The 21372-nt window shown below is 41.2% G+C and overlaps 1 protein-coding gene across 1 annotated transcript in view; it reads left to right on the top strand.

The window, feature by feature from the left end:
- Positions 1-21372, top strand: part of FRAS1 (Fraser extracellular matrix complex subunit 1) — a 277676-nt gene that overhangs the window by 220103 nt on the left and 36201 nt on the right. The window contains exons 54-63 of the mRNA XM_058666643.1: positions 813-1059; positions 2304-2648; positions 4977-5137; positions 5549-5696; positions 10075-10280; positions 13314-13470; positions 16045-16245; positions 17640-17827; positions 18612-18887; positions 20780-21012. Of these exons, the coding sequence (XP_058522626.1) occupies positions 813-1059; positions 2304-2648; positions 4977-5137; positions 5549-5696; positions 10075-10280; positions 13314-13470; positions 16045-16245; positions 17640-17827; positions 18612-18887; positions 20780-21012 (2162 nt within the window). The remainder of the gene's footprint in view (positions 1-812; positions 1060-2303; positions 2649-4976; positions 5138-5548; positions 5697-10074; positions 10281-13313; positions 13471-16044; positions 16246-17639; positions 17828-18611; positions 18888-20779; positions 21013-21372) is intronic.

The following is a 21372-nucleotide window of genomic DNA, read 5'->3' as shown; positions in this document are numbered from 1 at the left end:
TGTTTTAAGCAGAATAAAACCTGAATAAAAAACTTTCGTTCAGTTGCAAGCATATAAATAATTTCCCCATTTTTGCCAGACTAAATTTATTCACATTGTTATAGTCCATTTTAATGGCAAAGGATTTAGCCAAATATAAAGTTAAAATTAATCTAGATAATTTATAATGTAGCTCTCTATGAATACAAACTTCATTAAGTATAATGAGATTCTCTTGCAATTTTAATTGTATATGCAGCATGATAGTGTTAACAATATCTCACACTTGTTGAATGCTTTAAAAATACACTGAGCACATAGTACATTTTCTGTTTGTCTTCCCAATAAGCATGTGAGGTGAGCATATTGTTATTTAATTGATGAAGAATCTGATGTCTGTGCAGTTTTATAATATTATCTATCTTGGAAGCAACAGAAGCAGGACTTGAGATCAGAACATTACATTCTGAGGTCAGAGATCTTTCTTATTGAATTTACCAAAGAAAAACAGGTAATTGAGCAGTCAGGCGATGATTATTGCTGTCCTGAAACAACAAAATGGAAGAGGAATCATGGCCATGTTTTCCAACAGTCCCTAAGTGGTAGGAGATGTCTTTGTCTTTCCTATACAATGAATCTGCTTCCATGCGCAGGTAAAGAGTAAGAAGAGGTGAGTACATGCTTTGCAGGGTAGAGCAGCAGGTGGGGTGTAGAAGAATGCACCATTTGGGTCAGTGACCTGCCGACTGGATTTGAGTGCTTTTCTCTCATGCTAGAACTGGTCAGTGAAGCCGAGGCACAGCTCAGTCTCTCGTTTCTTATTTTTGTGACAGGTGCAGTTTGACGAGCGAGAAGATACCAAGTCCTGCACCATCGTCATCAATGATGATGACGTGTTTGAGAATGTTGAAAGTTTCTTTGTGGAGCTCAGCATGCCAGCATATGCCCTGTTAGGGAAGTTCACTCAGGCTAAGGTCATTATCAATGACACCGAGGATGAACCCACCTTAGAGTTTGACAAGAAGACCTACCAAGTCAACGAGAGTGCTGGTTTTCTGTTTGCACCTATTGAGAGAAAAGGTCCGTTGGTACCAAAGGTGACAAGGAGGTCTAATGTGAGCTAATGTTTATTGGTTCCCTTTTATGTACCAGTTATTCATATCTCATATCCAACCATGTGTGTAAGTACTTTCTATGCATTAATTTATTCAATCCCCAGATCAGCCTAATGATGATTCTACTTATTATGAGTCCTATCAGATCGCCTCTCTTAGTTCAAGTTTTTAGAGCTCCCATTTAATCTTGAATTAAACTAGAAGACTGGTTATATTTAGCCCTGAAAATTATTCATGAACTCAAGTATTCTTAATCAATCATATAATCCATAAAATATTTAGTAACCTTGGTCAAGGAGGGAGGTTATAGTTTGTAAGATCTGGCTTTCCACCTTAGTTCTTAGGAGGTGGAAAATGTACTCAAAGACTTCCCTACATGAGTATACATGGAGCTCAGTCAAGAAATCAGCTGTGTATAAGAAACAAAGAGCAATTCTAGATGGGTTGAAAACTGAAGCAAAGATCTGTGGATTTATGATTTGAAATATGGAGACTTTAAAGCATATAGAAATGAAATCTCCATTCAAAGCCACACAACAGTAAATTATAAAGTCAGCATTTTTATTTTCTGTATTCACAAACTATTCATGGAACAAATTAGTGCAAACCCTTGGTGATGCCTCCCAGAAAATAAGCAAGCCCCACTGGTTGTTGTGGGCCCCCCAGGCAGGCCCTGAACAGGCTGTCAGCCAAGGGAAATGACGGTATTCTTAAGTAAAGTCATTTGTACAGAGAGGCAGGTTTTATTCTTTTGTCTGTTTCTAGGCAAGCTTGTTTCTCTCAGGGAATTAAAGTGCAGAAGTTTACTCACAAAGGCAGCGAACTGTACTCAAAACACTACCTTCAGGACACAATTACTTTGGTACTCAAAGTACCAAATGTGTCTCTTAGCTTTCCACCCGCTGTGGTCTTCAACGGCAGGCAATGAGTCTTGTGACTTAACAGAGCACAAAAATCACAGGATAGGAAATCCATTTAAAGTTATTTGGGGACGTAGTGAAGTGGCTTGTGTATATTAAATCCTCAAGCAGTGTATTATCCCACCAGCTTAAAAGACACTGCAAGTCAGAAAGGTTTCTCATCAGTGTTTGAACATAAACAGTAATAGAACAGGTCAGCAGGAACTGAGCTCATCAAGTTATGGGAGGTTTCAGGATGTGAAAAAGCACTTGTTCAAATGCTCTGGTTTTCTTGCCATCTGTATTTCAGGAGATTCCAGCAGCATCGTATCTGCAGTTTGCTACACGATACCCAAATCAGCTCTGGGAAGCAGTCTCTATGCTTTAGAATCAGGCTCTGATTTTAAGTCTAGAGGGAGGTCTGCTGAAAGTCGTGTGATCTTTGGTCCCGGTGTCACCATGTCCACCTGTGACGTCATGCTCATTGATGACAGCGAATATGAAGAGGAAGAGGAATTTGAGATTGCCCTAGCTGATGCTTCTGACAACGCCCGCATTGGAAGGGTGGCAACTGCCAAGGTGGTTATCAGTGGTCCTAATGATGCCTCCACGGTCTCCCTGGGCAACACAGCTTTCACTGTCAGCGAGGACGCAGGTAATACAGAGCACCCTGCTTCCATCATCCTCTCCAGATCCCTTTCACGAACAATTCAGACTTTGAGAATGCCATTTCTCAGTGACACCATTGCTGCTCTGAAATATTATGCCATGTAGGCAATCAAGACCAAGAATGGAAGGTCGTGTGGAAAAGGAGCTCCTTCCACTGTCTTATTCCAGTTATTAAGGGTGTTAGGGAGATGGAGTGTTATGTGTTGACTTTTGTGCCCAGTGGGAGTTCAGGGTGCTAAGCATTTGGCTTGTGAAGACTGGAGGGGTGTGAGTTGCTGAGAATACAGATGCGTCTAACTGTCCTGCTAGCTGCTGAACCATATGATCCAGAGCCTCAGGCTCTTGACGCACCTGCAATCTCATCATGTATTATCTGGGAGCAGGCAGGTATCTTCTGCATGGTGGAAGAGAAGAGACCTAGGCTCCTTTCCACTTGTGCCTGCATAGGCAGATATACCCCATAGCACAGTGGTGCTGAGCACTGGCTAGTCTGAGCCAAAGGCCTTTTACTTTTTTAGAGGGATTCTCATGGCTATTGGGAGCTAATGTTTTTGAATGGGTACTGGATACAAACATCATTACCTGTGTGTCCCATGTATCCTCACTGGCTCTTCCATGAAGAGAAGACATCCCAGAGAAGAGCAAATGGAGGCCTAGAGAGAGATCAAAGAATTGAAAATCTGAGTAGCCACTAGAATGGCATAGCTGAACTAGAGCCCTTTTGAACTGTACCCCCCCTCATTTACCAGAGGCTCAGGCCTAACTCTAGGTCACTTCACAGCTCATTGGCTTTGAAAAACATGGTGATGAGGCTTATCATATCAGCTTTTCCCTGACCTTGATGCGAAAATCACTAAAGATCCTTAGGACATGACAATGCATAATGTCACACTGTTTCTAAAATAAGCAATAAAAGGTGGGAGTTTGGTACAACTCTTAAGCACCAACATCCCATAATGGAACAGCTGGGTTTCAGTTCTACCTGTGTTTCTGATTCCAGCTTTTCCTTAATAGGCACCCTTGAAGGTAGCAGGTGATGGATCAAGTAGTTGGGTCCTTGTCACCCTCGTGAGACCTGGACTGAATTGCTGGCTTCTCCATTGGCCTGGCCAACCCTTAGCTCTTCTGTGCGTTTGGGGAATAAACTAGCAAATAGGAGATCTGTCCCCCCTTTTCTCTCCCGTTTTCCGTCATGCTTGCTCTCTCCCTCTTTCTCTTCCCCTGCTTTCTGCTTCCCTTCCTCCCTCTCCGTTTGTCCTCTCCTGCCCTATCCCTTCCTTCCCTTTCCTCTCCCTCCCTCCCTTCCATCTTCCTCCCTCCCCCTCTCTCTACCTCTGTCTCTTGCTCTGCCTTTTGAATAAATAAAATTACATTTTTTAACTTAAAGATTTTCAATACGCACTTACACTTCTAATGATCGTGGGTGCCACTAGGATAGAATAGGGAAAAAACCAACTCAATTAAGAACATTTATCTGTGTATGAACTAAAATTGAAATGTCAATGAAGTAGTCACAGGATGTGGTTAAGAACTTGCATTTTTTAAAAAATATTGGTTAATCAATACCATGTCAATTACTTCCATAATGTTGTAAATTTTCGTTGATGTTATGTTGTGGCTTTAAATTGATTGGAATGATATTCTGCCAGCTCTGCCTTTAGACCAGAGATGGTCTCCCCAAGAAACTGTTGAATTTACCTGGACAATAAGATGCTGGACTCTATGCTTGGTATACTCTTGCAATGAAAGAATCTTGACTGAATTTGAAATGTAATACAGCAACAAGGTGGAGGAATCCACCATTGGGGGGAGGGTATGGGGAGGGGTTGGGAGAGTCCCAGAGCCTATGAAACTGTGTCACATACTGCAATGTAATTAATATAACATATATAAAAAATTAAGAACATTTAAAAAGGAACATTCAGTCCCAGACCCATAGCTTTTCCCAGCTGATTCTAGCCATGACCATACTCTGAGTTTCTTCTCTCTGAAGAGGCTTGATATAATTTTCAATGGCCCCTTATCCCTGACCTTCATTGTTCTACTCCAGTGAGCCGTATCCCTGTGGGGCAACAAAATTGCACTTAGATCTGTGACTTCAACAGTCCCCCTGTTAGTTCCCCTAAGTCTCCTCTTGATCTTAGTGTCAGTGACAAGAAGATTGGGACACCTCTCAGCCCTACTCAGACCATCACTGCTAGAGTTTGGACTGGACAAGCTGAAGGGGACAGAGCTGACATTTCTGCATGAAGAATGTTGCTCTGAAAACCTGGTGCAAGGTTGACCATTAAAGGCTGTATTAATCTTCATCCAGGCACAGTGAAGATCCCAGTTATCCGGCATGGAACCGACCTTTCCACTTTGACATCTGTCTGGTGCGCCACCCGGCCCTCGGACCCAGCTTCTGCCACTCCAGGTGTTGACTATGTTCCCAGCTCCAGGAAGGTGGAGTTTGGGCCTGGTGCCACTGAGCAGGTGGGTACATAAGCCATCAATGCACCAGAGTCACCAGGCCAGCTGGGTCTGAAATTGCCTGTCATCTTCAGTCTGTTTGCCAAGCTTCCTTGAAGACTCTTATCTCCCCTTCACCACTTTCTTTAAAACCACAAACATTCAGACAAGGGAATAAAATTAGGGGAACATCTACCAACTACCCCCACAAACAGGGGCTTTTTGAGTATCATATATCCAGTGTGAGAGACTTAGAATAGAAACTGCACTAGTTTGATGTAAATATCTAGAAACAAACTCTTAGAGGTATACAGTAAAGAGATGATCTTTTCACAGATTTTAAACTTGCTAGAAGAGAGCAAGTTGCTGTTTGTCCCAGTCTTCCAAGGAATGTGTTGGAGTCTTCAGTAAAGTCAGCTTTGGTTTCTCTTCTAGTATTGCACCTTGACTATCTTAGATGACACTCAGTATCCGGTCATCGAGGGACTGGAGACATTTGTGGTTTTCCTCAGCTCAGCACAAGGCGCCGAATTGACCAAACCCTTCCAGGCTGTTATTGCGATAAATGACACATTCCAAGATGGTAAGACACCAGGGATGCCTGTGGGTGGGTCACGGTATATTTCTGTTTTTCCCTTAACTTCTGTGCAAGCAGCATCAGAGCTCACATGTTCAATCAAGACATGTGTTTAGGTGCGTGTGTGCACACAGGTATGCACATGCTATTATGGCAGTACACTGGAGACAACCCTTCAAGTTGCCGGTGCTGTGCCTGAGATGTTTAAGCTTAGGCTCTGTGTCTAAGTGTGCAATCACACTCTTAAACAGGAAAGTCAGAATATATTATGCTAAATGACCTTGAGGTGCTATAAATCCAGACCTCTGGGAGCAGAGAGAACTGAACATTACCTATATACAATGGGAAATCTGAAGATATCACAAAGGGAATGGTAGTTCATCCAAGTCTTCAGGTGCGACAGTTTAACTAATGGATGATGCAGGCAAGTCCATCTCAAATGGAGAGCAATGCATACACAAGAGGTCTTTACAGCTTAAAGGTCTTGGGATGTTCAGAGGGGTGAGGGGATTTTGAGAGACGGGGCAGTGGGCAGAGCTGAGGTAGCATTCTGGGCATTGCAAGCTTCATAGGATTTGCTCCCTGAGGGGTAGGTTGTCGGACACGAATGCTAAGGGAACAACACAAGGCTAGACCTGTCTTTGGAAATGCAGGAGTCACTGGAGGGACTGTGGGGGGTGTGTGTGTATGTATATAAACACACATATGTGTGTGAGAGAATTATTCTCATGTATATAATGATATCTTGCAGTTTAAAATGCTTTATATAGTGACTAATGGCATTGAGTTATTTTCATCACTTTTTCCATCCCTGTATTTTTTTTGTGATGTCTTGTTACCAAATTACCAAATATTTTTCTGAGTTATTTCCCCCCATTTTGAACAGCTCCAATTTCACTAAAAAGTTCTTTTACATTGATATGTCTAGCAAGTCTTGCTTAACCCACCTTTGTTCCAAAGTTTTACACTTACCTTTGTGAGTTATAATGTAGTAACTCTTTAACTATGAACAAGATTATGACAATTATAAATTTTATATTGCATGCTACTGCATAGTTTACAGTGATCCATTAAACATTATCTCATTTGCTCATAATCCAGTGGTTTTACTTCTGGTTTTATTTTATAGATAAGGAAACTGAGAATCGGGGAAATAAAGATATCACCCAAAGTCTATTTTTCCAGCATGCATTCTGACACTTGCATTAAACTACCTGTTTTATTTGGTGCAATAGGGAAGTCTGTAGGGTTTTTTTTTCCTTAATGAAGTGAGAAAGAAGGAAATTAATTCATTCTTGGTATGCTGAAAATGGGTGCTTATTCTTTTGCATGAAATGACAGTTAACTTACCTCTGATAAAGTAGAAGATGAATGCAGAAGTCCTGTAATGTAATCCCAGTCCACTTCCTAGTTCTTTGGCCTTAAACCAGAAGCTGAAGGTTACTAACCCTTATTTTATTCATCTATTAGTAATGAAAATACTATAAGATTGTTTTGTAAGGATTAAGCCAGATAACATCTGTGAAAATGCCTATTATAGTACCTGGCACATAGCAGATTGTATTAAATATTAATTTCTTCCTGACATATCTGCAATTTGTCGCACTTACCTAGAAAATGACTTATTTTGTTGTACTCTGATCATCACAAAAAGATTCAATTTAGAGTTTTCTTAGCATCTAATTGATAGGCATGGGCAGTGCACAGAGAACATGAAAATGTTAAACAAAATACATCTCATCTTTTAGGGAAGTTACATCATTGTACAGCCAGTCAAGAACAGATCCCAGACGAAGAAACCTCAGTTCCAAGCCACCATGGTGCTCATGCTTTCTTCTCTTGTTTTCTTTCTTCTGAGTAACAACTGGATTTTGAGCCCATTCAGGGTGCACACTTTACTGCGGAAAGAGATTGGCCATGTTCTCTCTCACCTTCCTTCCAGACTGAGATGGAAGACTTTGTGTAAGATCACACAAACAGGCAGTGATGGAGCTGGAGTTAGAACTCATGTCAGTTGCAAGTCCATCTTCACATCTTACTCTGCTAACTTTGCGTTTTGCACTCGAGCTGCCATTTCCCTCTGTACAGCTGTACTTTGCAGCATGCCAGGTCCTTATAAAGTCAACTTTCAGCCTTCTAGAGTGAGCTTAGTTGTTTTCATCTTTTTCTACCAGCCTGATTTGAGGACCCTAAGATAATCACATAGCTCGCCTCAGCCTATTTTCATTTTTTTCTCCTTTGTCTTGTGCTTTGATTCCCAGAATTAGACCCTGCTATGGGTGCGGCTAATGCTAACTGAGCAAGACAAGAAAAGCCTGGTAGCTCCTACAGCACTTCAATCCTGTGTATGCAACAGTGTCATACCTACTTATTAGACCAGTAGAACCAGGGGCAGGTTTTCTCCTAAATCTCCAGACCAATCCTTGTTCTTAAAGAGGCTGTTGCATTCCAGGCACTGATGTTTATGTTCATTGTCAGTTATGAAGAAGCTTAGCAAGATGACCGTGTTTATAGAATACTTTCTGTGCCTTCCACTGGTGCTCCACTTGGCACTGGCTGCGGAGTGATGGAGAGCAGTGTCTCATATTTTATTTTGGGAGATGAGACTTAGACAAATAAAAAGACAGGTTATAAGCCGATTCTGTTAAGTTTTCAGAGAGTGAAAATGCCAGCAATAAATGCATTATGTAAGTCCCTGAGCCTTTGAGAGGTGGCCTGTTTTGTTTTTATGTGCCCCATCAGTGTAGAATGAGAGGGGCTGGGCAGTCAAGGAAAACTGCCTCCCAAGGCCAGTGCTTCCCCTTCCTGGGGATTCTATTCCTTATGAGGTTATTCAGAGAATGGCACCTGTATTGGTTTCTATGAGAGGACCCTTTGCATGGATCTATTCCTGCACACCACTTATAGCCTTACATTATTTTTCCCTTCAATTTCCCAAGGGCCTAAAATCACCTTCAACAGAGATTGTTTCTGGGAAGATGATTGTGGGAAATGTTCACTGTCGTCTGTGTGTGTGTGTGTGTGTGTGTGTGGTTCCCCCCCACCACCTTGCCCCTTTGTACACAGAGATAGAAGTGAGGATATCTTGTTAAAGAGAGAAAAGAAGACTTAAGCTGGCTTGAAGGCTGATTGATTCAGGACAAAAGCTAAACAGTGCCACTGTAACTTTCTTCCTCTGACCTTAGACCCTTCCCCTGGCAACCAGCATCCTCCTTGTCCTTCTGCATGAGTTAGTGTCATTGAACCCATCTTTAGCAGCTTTTTACTGTATCCTAGACCCCAGGGTTGGGCTTAATGCCTGTGTTGTGCCTTTTCTTTTAGTTTAATTTTTTTAGAGTTACTTCTGGTAGCTGTTGGGCTTAGTTTGAATGGATAGTTTCCATTGTTCTAAAGCCAACATTTGGGAAAGGGGGAGACAAACAGAACTTTCAACATATTGGCTTGCTGAGTGTTCAGGTGCTTGTACTACCTCCTCCTTATTCCTTCCCTTCAGACTTGGCAGGGCTCATCCAGGAGGTAGCCAGAAAATAGGTGATTATAGCTTTAGGATCAGCCTCCTGCTGCCCCAATGACTAATTCTACCTCAGGAGATTTTGACATACAACTCTGGGCAATGTTGGTGAAAAAATTAATAACCAGAAGTCAACAAAATGTTGTTCTTGGGGAAACGCCTTAAAGTGAACCATCACAGTAGGCATTGTAGGAAATAGATTAAAGAAATGATCCCTTGTATCTAGAAGCTAGAGTTAGGGAGCAAATACAAACCATCACATATTAGTTCTTTGCAATGTGTGAGTTGCCTTCCATGGACAGATGCTATACTGAGTGCCAGGCAAATATTTCATTAAATACAATCCTCCAAATACTTCTAATTAGATATTAATATAACTGATTTTTATTTGGAAAAACAAGACAAGGCTCAAGAAGTCTAAACAATTTGTCCTTTGTCATACAATTAATAGGTGGTATGACTGGGATGGGAATTCATATCTATTTACTCTAAAGTCCTTGTTTGTAAGCAAAATTCAGTGTTAATACTTCTCTAGAATCTTTATTGTAGCCTTGGAAGACAGTGGACTCTTTCGAGTACCCAAGTCACCATCACGGTTTTTCTCATACCTGATCCTTTATTTGCATCACTTGCCTACATTTGAAAGGGTGACTGTACCACTTGTACATCGGGGCTGAGCAGACAGGTGTAGCTGATGTATTTCATTTCTCTGGGTCCTAGCCTTGCCTGTGGAAGCAATTCCCTTGTCTTGAGAACAGCAGCCATGCCTTGGATTCTGCTTGCTGCCAGCCTGCAGTGATCTGTGATAGAGCTTCCCAGTGACCACTGCATCCCTCTGTCTCTCACTAATGGTGCCTCGTTCTGTTCACCCAGTTCCCAGCATGCAGTTTGCCAAGGACCTGTTCCTGGTAAAGGAGAAGGAGGGCATTTTGCACATCCCTGTCATCCGAAATGGAGACCTGAGCTATGAGTCATCAGTGAGGTGCTATACTCAGAGCCACTCGGCTCGGGTCATGGAGGATTTTGAGGAAAGAAGAAATGCAGACTCCTCACGCATCACATTCCTGAAAGGGGACAAAGTAAGTGATTTGTGGTGGCTGCAAAATGCAGATTCCTTCTTCCTTGTTGTCTGTGCTTATCCATAGTACTTTAGACCAATTCTGAACATTCTCAGAATTACCTTGCTACACAATCTTTATAATAATGTTATGCCTATTCCATTTGGTTACCTCGTCTCCAACTTACAATCGAAAATATATGTGAAAAGTCTTCAAGAAACTCAGTGAAAATGCACATTATGAAAACAACATGCATGGCTTTTAAAAAGACTGAACCAAAATATACTTATAATTCAATTTTTTTCAGAAACTTTTGCAAGTTCATTTGTATATGTCATCTATTAAGCTAGGAAGGTTATAGTGATGGGTTATATGTTGGGAACTTAGCAGAATCAAATGGATTAGGCCTCCTCCTTACCTAAAAGTATGTCAGAAATGAATATACTCTGCCAATGTCACTGAAAAGTAAGAGACAGTTCTCTACCAGCTGGTCTTTGCCCCGGGTTGACATATATCCATGCATAGCACCAAATAGGCAGCGTTGAGTAGAATCAAGTCAATGGGGTATTTTCTTGGCAAGGTTCATGAGGAGTTAAACCTATGGATGTGTAAACTCATGAGACACTCATCACTATGGTTAACCCCTAGCCTGCAACCTCTGAGCATGTTAAGTGAGAACCACATCTGCCCCTTTCTGAATCCAGTTCCAGAAGGTTGAGTCAGTGGCACCCATTTGTTCAAGCAGGTAGTCCTCCTTTGTCAGTACAAAGTGCTAATATTGCTTTGATGTTATTTTATTCCCATTCTCCAGTCATATTGCCTTCCCTATCTGTGGGTGTATTGTATTTAATGTGTATCTCTCTTGACTTATGTTTGTTCCTAAAAAATACTTCATATGCATGATTTTTAACTTAGGAAATGCTGTTAAATCTTTTCAATGTTTTATTGTTTTACTCAGCAGTATATGGTAAAACATGGCTGCAACTTTGCTTACATCTAAGTTGCTGCTTCTAACACTTGCAGATGTTTCATGGTACATATCTACCATGTTTTTCTCCAATGAATCTCAGCAGTAGATAGTGAGAAATAACCGTGATGACAACAGCCTGCTAACACAAATAATACTTTACTGCACAACCTCATATATGTTCACTTACGGAGCAGAGTGAAAAACCCCTGAATATATACATCAGAAAAAAATTTATGGGCCATGGAGGGCATACAGAAGCTTAATTTTAAAAAGAACAGTGCCCAGAGACTTTTATGAATATTATTAGAAGTGCATGGGTATTGCTGTAACCCTACATGCTCTCCAAGGCTTATCATTACACATCTTTTGAATTTGTGTTAGTCAAATGTATATATAGCAATATGCCATTCTTTAAGTTTATATTTCTCCAATTTTGATTTTATATATTGTTTATTATTTTATGTTTCCAATAAGCTTATAAAATCATTTTAATCCTTTGTTCCTTATGGTATTGCTTTTTCTTACTGACATATAATGCTTTCTTGCATATCCTAAATACTAGTAATTGTTGAACACTTTAGCTGCTATAAAAATCTTCATCCTTTCTGTTTTTGTTGCTTACCTGTCACTTTTGACTTTGATGTTCTTAGTTGAAAAGAAATCTTCAATTTTGGGAAAATCAAGTAGTCACAACTTTGTCTTAGGATTAGGCTTTAAAAGGATGAGCATAATAAGATCTTATCTTGCTTGTTGCAGATCAGCCCAGATTCTACCTAGTTATCTGTACTGCAAAAATAAACACTGTTGACTGCTTCTTTGGGACTCATAACTTTTACACATTCATGACTCAAAGGCCTGCCTTAGTTATATGTTTTGTGGGGATTTTACTGGTGGCAGTCAACAACATATGCTTAAAAACATATACAAATACTGCAGATACAATCTTTAAATTTGCATCTACATGTCTCTATTTTAAGTTCAAGAGAGTATTCTCTGCCTATGCAAGATGCAGTTCTTAATCTAATAAAAATATGAGCAAAAATACAGCTTAGTAGTCCATATGTCACCCACCCAGCAGTCTAGCACTGTTTTTAACATACTTGGAAATCGTTTTCCTTAGTTTACTAGGCATATGTCTTTGAAATCTACTGTTCTTTAAACTTTTTTTTTTGCTTTGTTTAATCTGAAGGATAATCCCACATTCAAGCTTCCTGTAAAGAATACTAATTCTAAGAAAATGTTATATGACAAAAACCAGACGACATTCTTTAGGAACTTAAAACCATATGCAAAAGTCACAGGGATTTAGGTCGTCTAAGAATGAAGCTTCTCTATACCCATACATCCCTTTTACTATGACAAGCGAGTGCATCCCAAAGGGTCATACTGAAAGTATTCCGGCTGATACTGTGTTCTTCAACTGTTAAGGCTACTGTGTTATTTAAAAATGGTGTGACCTGATCTGCATTTTTTCAAAAATATGTCCTCAGTAGAGAATAATCAGTTTAACAAATTCTTGATTTTGTCGTCATCAACTAGGAATTAGGATTATGTTCTCGGCAGGTTTCAGCTACAATACTGTTTGTTCATAGATTGCAGAGTTAACTTTTAAAGATATCTTGGACTGACACAAAGTTTGCCTTAAGACTTCTTAATTTTTACAAATGAAAATAAGCATTACTCAGCGCTCCAGGACATTTAATCAGTATGTCAGATGCTGATCATCAGAAATCAGCCAATTACAACATGTACAAACATAGTGAGTAGCATAGACTAGATATGGAAAAGCACATGGATAGTCTACAGGTGCTTTCCAGATGGGTTGTGTTTTCTTGCTATGGGTTTTTTGGAACTCACCACCAAGAATTTAGAATTGTTGGAAGTGTTCTAATATTAGTCTTGACATATGGAGAGGTCCCCTGAGGCATGATCTGTTAAACATTATTTGGTGAAAAAATTTTTTTTGAATCTTTTTAAGTGTGTGTCCTTTGGTAACAGAAGAAAAGAACAGTTTTTTAGGAAAATCACCTAGGTTACCGAGATCTTACGGCAAATGCTGATCTGTCTTGTGCCATTGACTCTAGGTGAAGAACTGCACTGTCTATATCCATGATGACTCCATATTTGAGCCAGAGGAACAATTCAAGGTCTACCTGGGTCACCCCCTTGGAAACCACTGGAGTGGAGCTAGAGTTGGGAAGAATAACGTGGCCACCATAACCATATCCAATGATGAGGATGGTAATACATAAAATTGCCTTTAGTTAACCTTGGTTTAATAAGAACTGATGTTTTACTAATAATGTTGCCATTAATGTTTTGAAAAAAAATGAAAGCACTATAAAATGTCTTACTGATAATCTCTGAATATGTGTATCAAAGGTTGGCTGCAAATGGTCACCTTCTATACAGCTGGGTGGTTTTCTCTCATTATTGTCTACCGCAGGGGCTGGCCATAAGGAATTATTATGGCTACAAGCTAGCACAGATGCACTAAAAGAAAGAATGAAATCTAAGTCACCGTCATCAGCAGCAAGATTGGAAGTACAATCAGCGTGTGTCTAACTCGGTGAACTGATTTAAAACACTGCTACCTTCTCAGAAAAATCCAATTTCTAAGTTTTCTATTTGCTAATTGATTTAGCCTTCTAACTTTAAATTCTATAGTCAGATGTTAGCAAAGAATGACCCAGGCACCAAGGAAGCAAAATAGCTGTTTCACATTAGGACAAATTATTTTACTAAAATAAATAACTTGATGAACAAATGGATAATATTAGAAATAGTAATAGCAGTTTTGTTGCCTATTTACTGCAATTCTAAGATTCATGGTGAGCATAATTATATTACTGTTCATTTAAACCTGGCAGTAATTCCTTACAGTCAGTGTTATTGTCCTTATATCACAGGTGAAAAAAGCTCAACCTCAGCATTGTTACTTAATTTGCACTCTTAGTTACACAGAGCTAAGCAGCAAAACTGGATGTGAATCATATTTTATCCAGTTCTAGAAGCTTCATACTTAACTATTCTGACACCCTATGAGACTCTTACAAAAAGAAAACAAAAATACTTAGTTGAAGGGCCCAGTGGCATGGCCTAGCGGCTAAAGTCCTTGCCTTGAAAGCCCCGGGATCCCATTGGGCGCCGGTTCTAGTCCCGGTAGCTCCACTTCCCATCCAGCTCCCTGCTTGTGGCCTGGGAAAGCAGTCGAGGACAGCCCAAGGCCTTGGGACCCTGCACCCATGTGGGAGACCTGGAGGAAGTTCCTGGCTCCTGGCTTCGGATCGGCATAGCATTGGCCATTGCACTCACTTGGGAGTGAATCATAGGACGGAAGATCTTCCTCTCTGTCTCTCCTCCTCTCTGTATACCTGACTTTCCAATAAAAATAAATAAATCTTTAAAAAAAATACTTAGTTGAAACACAGAATGACAGAGAAAGAAAGGGAGAGAGCAAGATCTTCCTTCTGTGGGCTCGTTCCCCAAATGATTGCAAAAGACATTTCAAAGCCAGGAGCCAGAAACTCATCCTGGTCTCCCATGTAAGTTCCAGAGGCCCAAACTCCTAAGTTATCTTCTTCTGCTTTCCAAGGTACATCAGCAGGAAGCTGGATTGGAAGCAGAGTAGTTGAAATGTGAGCCAGTATTCCGATATGGGATGTCATTGTTGCAAAACTGGTTAACACACTGTACCACCACATGAGCCCCATGTCAAGGAGCTCCTCACATTTCTAGTGAGAAATCAATAACTCACCTGGGCATGAGGTAAAATAAGAAAGGCCAGCCTTGAAATTAAATCAGTTCTTTGTCTCAAGAAACGATGTGTTCTGCTGCTAAACTGAACCTTTCCAGGCACATGGAAAACATGACTGAGTATCAGAGAAGTCTCAAGTTCACAGTTACAGCAACCTTCTTGAGCTTCAAGGAGCCTTCTTACTAAAACAATACATTTTTTCAAATGAAACATATTCTGCAATTAGATGTGTCTTTCTAAGAGGAAATCATAGATTGGAAAGATTAGTAGTATTCAGTGAATACTAGAAATGATATATAATTTATACTTAATCTCAATATTCATATCTCTTTTTTCTCTCTACCATAACTCCTCTGCCCATGATTTGAATTTCTTGGGATATATGTATATAACATGAGCAATCATTTCTAGCAACAAAAATAATGGTTACCTAAAACCAGATTGCAGGATGTGGCCTGTGTTCTTAACCCATAACTGTAGACATTCACTAAAGCTACCCATACTTATCTAAGTAGCATGAGAGAAGTTAGAAACAGATGAAGATGGGGCAGGTAAGAGCACTGGGGAAGTGAGGTAAAGCCTCCAAAAGACCAGAGATGAAGGATGGAATTTGTTGCTTCAAATAGTGTATAATGAGACAAATTATAAACCTTACAAATTCCTGTCTTCTAAATGAAAAGCTGATTCATGTAATCAGTCAATAGCTATTATCAGGGGCCTACTGTGTCTCGGTCCCTTGATGAATTATTCAAACCAAAAAAATATTCTGTGAGCTATAATGCACCAAGCCGGAAACTTGGACATTATGCATTTCAAAATATCTAAAAATATTTTATCCATTAAATAGTGTTTAATTTAGAAAGATATGAGAAATAATTGCTACAAGATCATAGAGGATTTATATGTCCAATGCATTGCTTAATGGTAAAAGAATTTGTGACTGCAAACCCTTCTGCCTGTATTGTTAATAATGAGGACAGCTCCTTGTTGTTACAAGGAAGTCTAGATCCTTTGTGCCAATGTAATTGGCTTTCCTGTCCTTAACTGTGTTTCCTCAGCCCCCACCATTGAGTTCGAAGAAGCTGCATATCAAGTCCGAGAACCTGCAGGGCCAGATGCCATTGCCATTCTCAACATCAAGGTGATCCGCAGAGGGGATCAGAACAGGACCTCCAAGATCCGCTGCAGCACGCGGGATGGGTCTGCCCAGTCTGGTGTGGATTATTATCCAAAGAGCAGAATCTTGAAGTTTAGTCCTGGTAATTGAATGCCAATCTCAATCTCTGGGCTTTCCTTAATGAAAACAAGAATTCCAATAGCACAAAACATAACATTTGAGATTATAGGTAAAAAAATTTGTTAGTAAAAATGACATGGAACAGCAACAGGGACAACAACAAAGTTTCCTTAGTTCAGAACATGCTGGACAATTTGTTCCATTTGAAAGGGTTTGGGTGAGTGATAAGAGCACTTGGTTTAAATCCATAGATACACATATCATTCAGCAGTTGCTGGTTCAGAGTACCTTGCTGAGTCCATCAGACATCAGAAAAATCTGGAAGGCATTGTCCCTGTATTCAGGTGTAACATCTACAGGAAACGGAACATGCAATAGTGGGCTTTCCACAATAGGTTTCTCTTAGGGAGAGACGGGATGATGAGATCATGAAGAGACCTCCTAATTCACTGGAGAGAATGAGACAGAAAAAGGGATGAAGTGTATGTGAGGTATTCTTGCAGAACTTTCTGGAGCAGTGTCAAGATAAAGGGCTTGTGTGGATCCTGGAACCCATTTGTTACATAGCTGGGGATTGGCAAGAAGGTATGAACTTCTCAGAGCTTCCCTGGTAAATGAATGGAGAGAAAGGTTGAGAACCTGGGGATTGAGAAGCCCTGTATTCCTCTTTGGCTTCATAAAAGCACCACAAAGCATCTGTCTCCATCTGTGTGTCTGGCTGATGTCTTCTGGAAAGGGAGATACCTTTCTCCTACCTGTGTGAAGCGCCTTGATTTCAAATATCCTTACTTTCTCCTTCTCTGCGTAAGGGCCTGGAGAACACTAGATTTCGAAGCTGCCTAGTGCTGGTATCTGGGGTGGGGGAAGCCTCAAACACTGCATGGAATAGTGGCCTTTCACAGAGAAAGAAGGGGATGTCTAAGGTAGGACCCCTTCCCCTACCCGAACACTGACTCTCTACATTATTTTCACAATGGGCCTGGGAAATATACTTTGTCCTATTGCTTCTCAGGGGACAGCTTTGCAAGGCATCAGCGTGTGTCAGCATTCTCAGTCATGCTGGAGCTTATCCATATGTGTAAGGCAACAGAAAAGTTAAGCAAAAAACCCTCATAACCAGGATCAAGTATATTTTAGATCATAGATTTTTATTACTGCCAGGCAGGGGCCATTAATCCTCATATGGTGTTGAATAGTTCATCTGCAACCCTGAGCGTATCTACCACAAGTGGAATTTGGTCTGTAAAACAGATTCCTCCTTTGAGATGGGGTGAACATGATCAGCAGCCACTGCAGTTAGAGGAAACTTCTGGAAGGAAAGGACATATTTTAATGTGAAGTGCTGGGAAGACCAACCTGCAGTATCTTGGGTATGTCCACTCATAAGGTGTCTGTTCTTTTCTGTCTTTGATGAAGGTGTGGATCATATCTTTTTTAAAGTCGAGATCCTGTCCAACGAAGACCGGGAATGGCATGAGTCCTTCTCTCTAGTCCTTGGCCCAGATGACCCAGTGGAAGCAGTGCTTGGGGAAGTGACCACGGCCACAGTGACAATTCTGGACCAGGAGGCAGCAGGAAGTCTCATCTTGCCAGCTCCACCCATTGTGAGTTGCTTGACCTGAAAGATGGCTACTTCTGTGTCAGTGAATACCAGATGAGAATTTGAGGCATGGGACTTTGGGTGCTCCAGTTCTTGTTTTTTAGCCCAGTGATTCTCAACCAGGAACAATCTTGACGCCCACACTCTCTGCCTTCATCACCCTGCTCCCCACCACACACACAAACATAAAGGAAATTTAGCAGTATCTGGAGAAATCTTGGGTTGCCCCAAGCCACACTGGAAGATGCTAGCATTGGCAGAAGCAAGGGAATCTGCTAGACAGTTTAGCAGCTGTACAATTGGGAGGAAAATAACTGGATGTTGTCAAGGAAAAGTTGAACCTTCGAACCTTTCTTAACCAGTCACATGTGTTAGCAGACAAGGTTATGTTTCTTTGACAAGGAAGACATACTACCCTTTCACCCTTAGCTTTGCCGAATGCGCTGCTCCATACCATGAACAGTTTAAGGCAAACTTGTCATTCATGACAGAGCTTTGGCTCTAGTGTGCAGGAAAATAGAAATATTTTTTCCCATGCATTGCAGGACTCTGATTGAGGAACAGGAGTAATAATAAACCTTATAGCTCAGGCAGTAGGATCCTCTCCTCCACAACTAAATACCTACAGAACCTTTTAGCGGTAGCTGGCAAAAGAATTGTAAACACTTTCATTGCATCATAAAGAACCCCAAAAGTTAAAGATCCTGAAGTCTCCTGGGGACAGAAAGCCTTAGTTCTCTGCCCTTCTGATACTCCACCTGGCTTGAAGCTTCCATGTTCTTTTGCAGGTGGTCACCCTTGCTGACTATGATCATGTGGAAGAAGTCTCCAAGGAAGGAGTCAAGAAATCCCCCTCCCCAGGGTATCCCCTGGTCTGTGTCACGCCCTGTGATCCTCACTTCCCTAGATATGCTGTCATGAAGGAGCGCTGCGGCGAGGCAGGCATCAACCAGACATCCGTGCAGTTCAGCTGGGAAGTGGCTGCCCCCACTGATGGCAACGGGGCCCGCTCTCCCTTTGAAACTGTCACTGACAACACGCCATTCACCAGTGTCAACCACATGGTAGGTCTGGGGTGTGGGTCTGGGTGGGGAGCGAGAGACCTGGCATCGCTCTTGTTATCAGACTCTGTCAGTTTCCTTAAGGCCCTCTGTGACATTTGGAGTAGACAAAAATATGCAAATACACACATGATTTTCATTCTTTTTTGAAAACATGTCTCTGAAAGGCAGACTAAGAGAAGGAGGGAAGAACGGATGTAGAGAGAGAGAGAAACAGGCAATAAATATATCATCCATCTGCTGGGTCACTTCCCAAATAATCACAACAATCAGGTTTGAGCCAGGCTGAAGCTAGGAGTCAAACACTCCTTCTGGGTCTTCCACGTGGGTAGCAGAGGCCTCCCTCTCCCATCTAGGCACATCATCAAGATGCAGAATTGGAAGTAGAGCAGCCTGGACTCAAACCAGCATTCTGATATGGATAGAAACATCAGAATCAGTGACAGCCTACTGTGCCACAATATCCACCCCCATCTTGGTAATCTTACATATTAAGGATATTAGCAAGATTCATGCTGGTTGTCTATTAAGAACAACTATGCATGGATTTTAATATTTTCTATGAAAATGAACTTTCATTCTCTTTTCCATGAACTTTCTGGAAAGACTCTTGTGTAAACAAAATTATATTAGGAGGAAAAAAACATATGCTACTAGTCAGAAGACCTATTTACAAATCCTGATCGTTTTTATCGATGTGGACATTCAGAGGTTGCTTGATCTCTCCTGAGTCTCAATTTCATGTTCTTCCACTGAGCCACTTTCCAAAGTGATCAAAAGATGCAATTTGTAAATGAAAACAGTGAGTCAGAGATTGCAGGCAGGCGTGATAAGTGGTTTAGTTCTTTTCACATGTTTTCAATAATTCAATAAGTATTAGGCTATAAACTCCTAAAGAATGTGGATTAAGGCTTCTATCCCATTTATGCATCTACAGGTGGCCAGCACACTGATAGCACATTGTAGAGACCATGGACTCAACATAAAGGACAAAACAGTTATCTTGGTGCTATAATGCATTGTTGCAGGATACCTCAAATCCCTTCTGGATGAACTTGTATAGAAACATAGTTGGTAGCTAATTAAAAAATGCTTAATGGGAAAATGTTTTAATTTTTAATGGACTGGAGTAAAAATTGGTTTCAGGGATACAAATGATAAGTTTGTGTGATTGCTTTGTGGAGGTCTCAGGCAAACAGAGCTGCTAATTGTTCTTGTTCCCTATGTTGCTGTGTGTATGTACACATTCCCTGGAGAGTCCCCGTAGCCTACAATCACTCTGTGTTGTCTGAGTTAGGTACTTATGTACCTTCTATATTGTTTAGGAAGTTGAAGGAATCTGTAGACAGACTTTCGGAAGCCAAGTTCTTAGCTTAAAGGCTGCATGCTACTTTAACTCTTCTGTGTGCCATTTTGCTGTGTAGGAGTCTGTGTCATTTGCTGTGGGGAGTCTGAGGTTGGACACATCTCCTCTCTGTGTTTTGACACTAAGTGGTCCGTTACAAAGAGTCAGAGCCCAGCCAGTGTGCTGGAGGGTTAAAAGCAGTCTTGTCCTCCTAATGCTGATAGTCAAATACTTAGAGAGAGCAGTACTTACTGGTTATCAGCAGCTTGGGGTCCTTAGCCAATATCTATTTGCTCGCGTGTTGTCTCTCCTTCTTCAGCTGTAAGTACGGCTTTGTCCTAGTGCCTGACTCACAGTCATAAAGCAATAGTTACAGGATGAACCCATGAGTAATTGATCAGATAGATGCATGTTGGGAGGATGAATGGATGAAGGCCCTTCTAGGTTGCTTTGTACCAGGTGTTTCCTCTATCATAGCACCTGAAAAACGCAGAGTAATATCTGTTCATGTTGTCTGTGCAAGTCTAAAGGCCCTTGTTCTCCTTGGTAGGTCCTGGATAGCATTTACTTCAGCCGGAGGTTCCACGTGCGCTGTGTAGCAAAAGCCTTAGACAAGGTGGGCCACGTGGGGACCCCTTTAAGGAGTAACATTGTGACCATTGGAACAGACAGTGCCATCTGCCACACTCCGGTGGTGGCTGGGACCGCCAGAGGCTTCCAGGCTCAGTCCTTCATCGCAACTTTGAAATACTTGGATGTCAAACACAAGGAGCACCCAAACAGGTAAGGCAGGTGGTGCCTTCCACCAGGGCAGAGTTGGGGGGATCTCCAAGAGCCTTTATGTGCTTCTCAGCTGGACACATCAATGAATATCAATGAAAGAAGGACAAAAAAAATTGATGAATATTTCAGAAAAAAAGACATCAAAGGCCCTTCAAATCTGGCATCTTGCCTTTCTAAACTCATTTTTCTCACATTGTCATTTTTACACACAGAGCATGATCTGGAGCTTCCCAATGGCTTCACGCTCTTTTAGGTCGATTCTTTCCTGCTCCTCTTCCCCGACTCCCACTCCCTAATATTCCCTTTCACTTGCTGTCATGAAATCCCATCATCCTAGAATGCCTAGCTTAGGACATCTCT

This window comes from Ochotona princeps, chromosome 7 (assembly GCF_030435755.1).
Source record: "Ochotona princeps isolate mOchPri1 chromosome 7, mOchPri1.hap1, whole genome shotgun sequence".
NCBI classification, from domain to species: Eukaryota; Metazoa; Chordata; class Mammalia; order Lagomorpha; family Ochotonidae; genus Ochotona; species Ochotona princeps.
The sequence above is the reverse complement of the archived record's forward strand: the minus strand, read 5'-3'. Positions and strand labels throughout refer to the sequence as shown.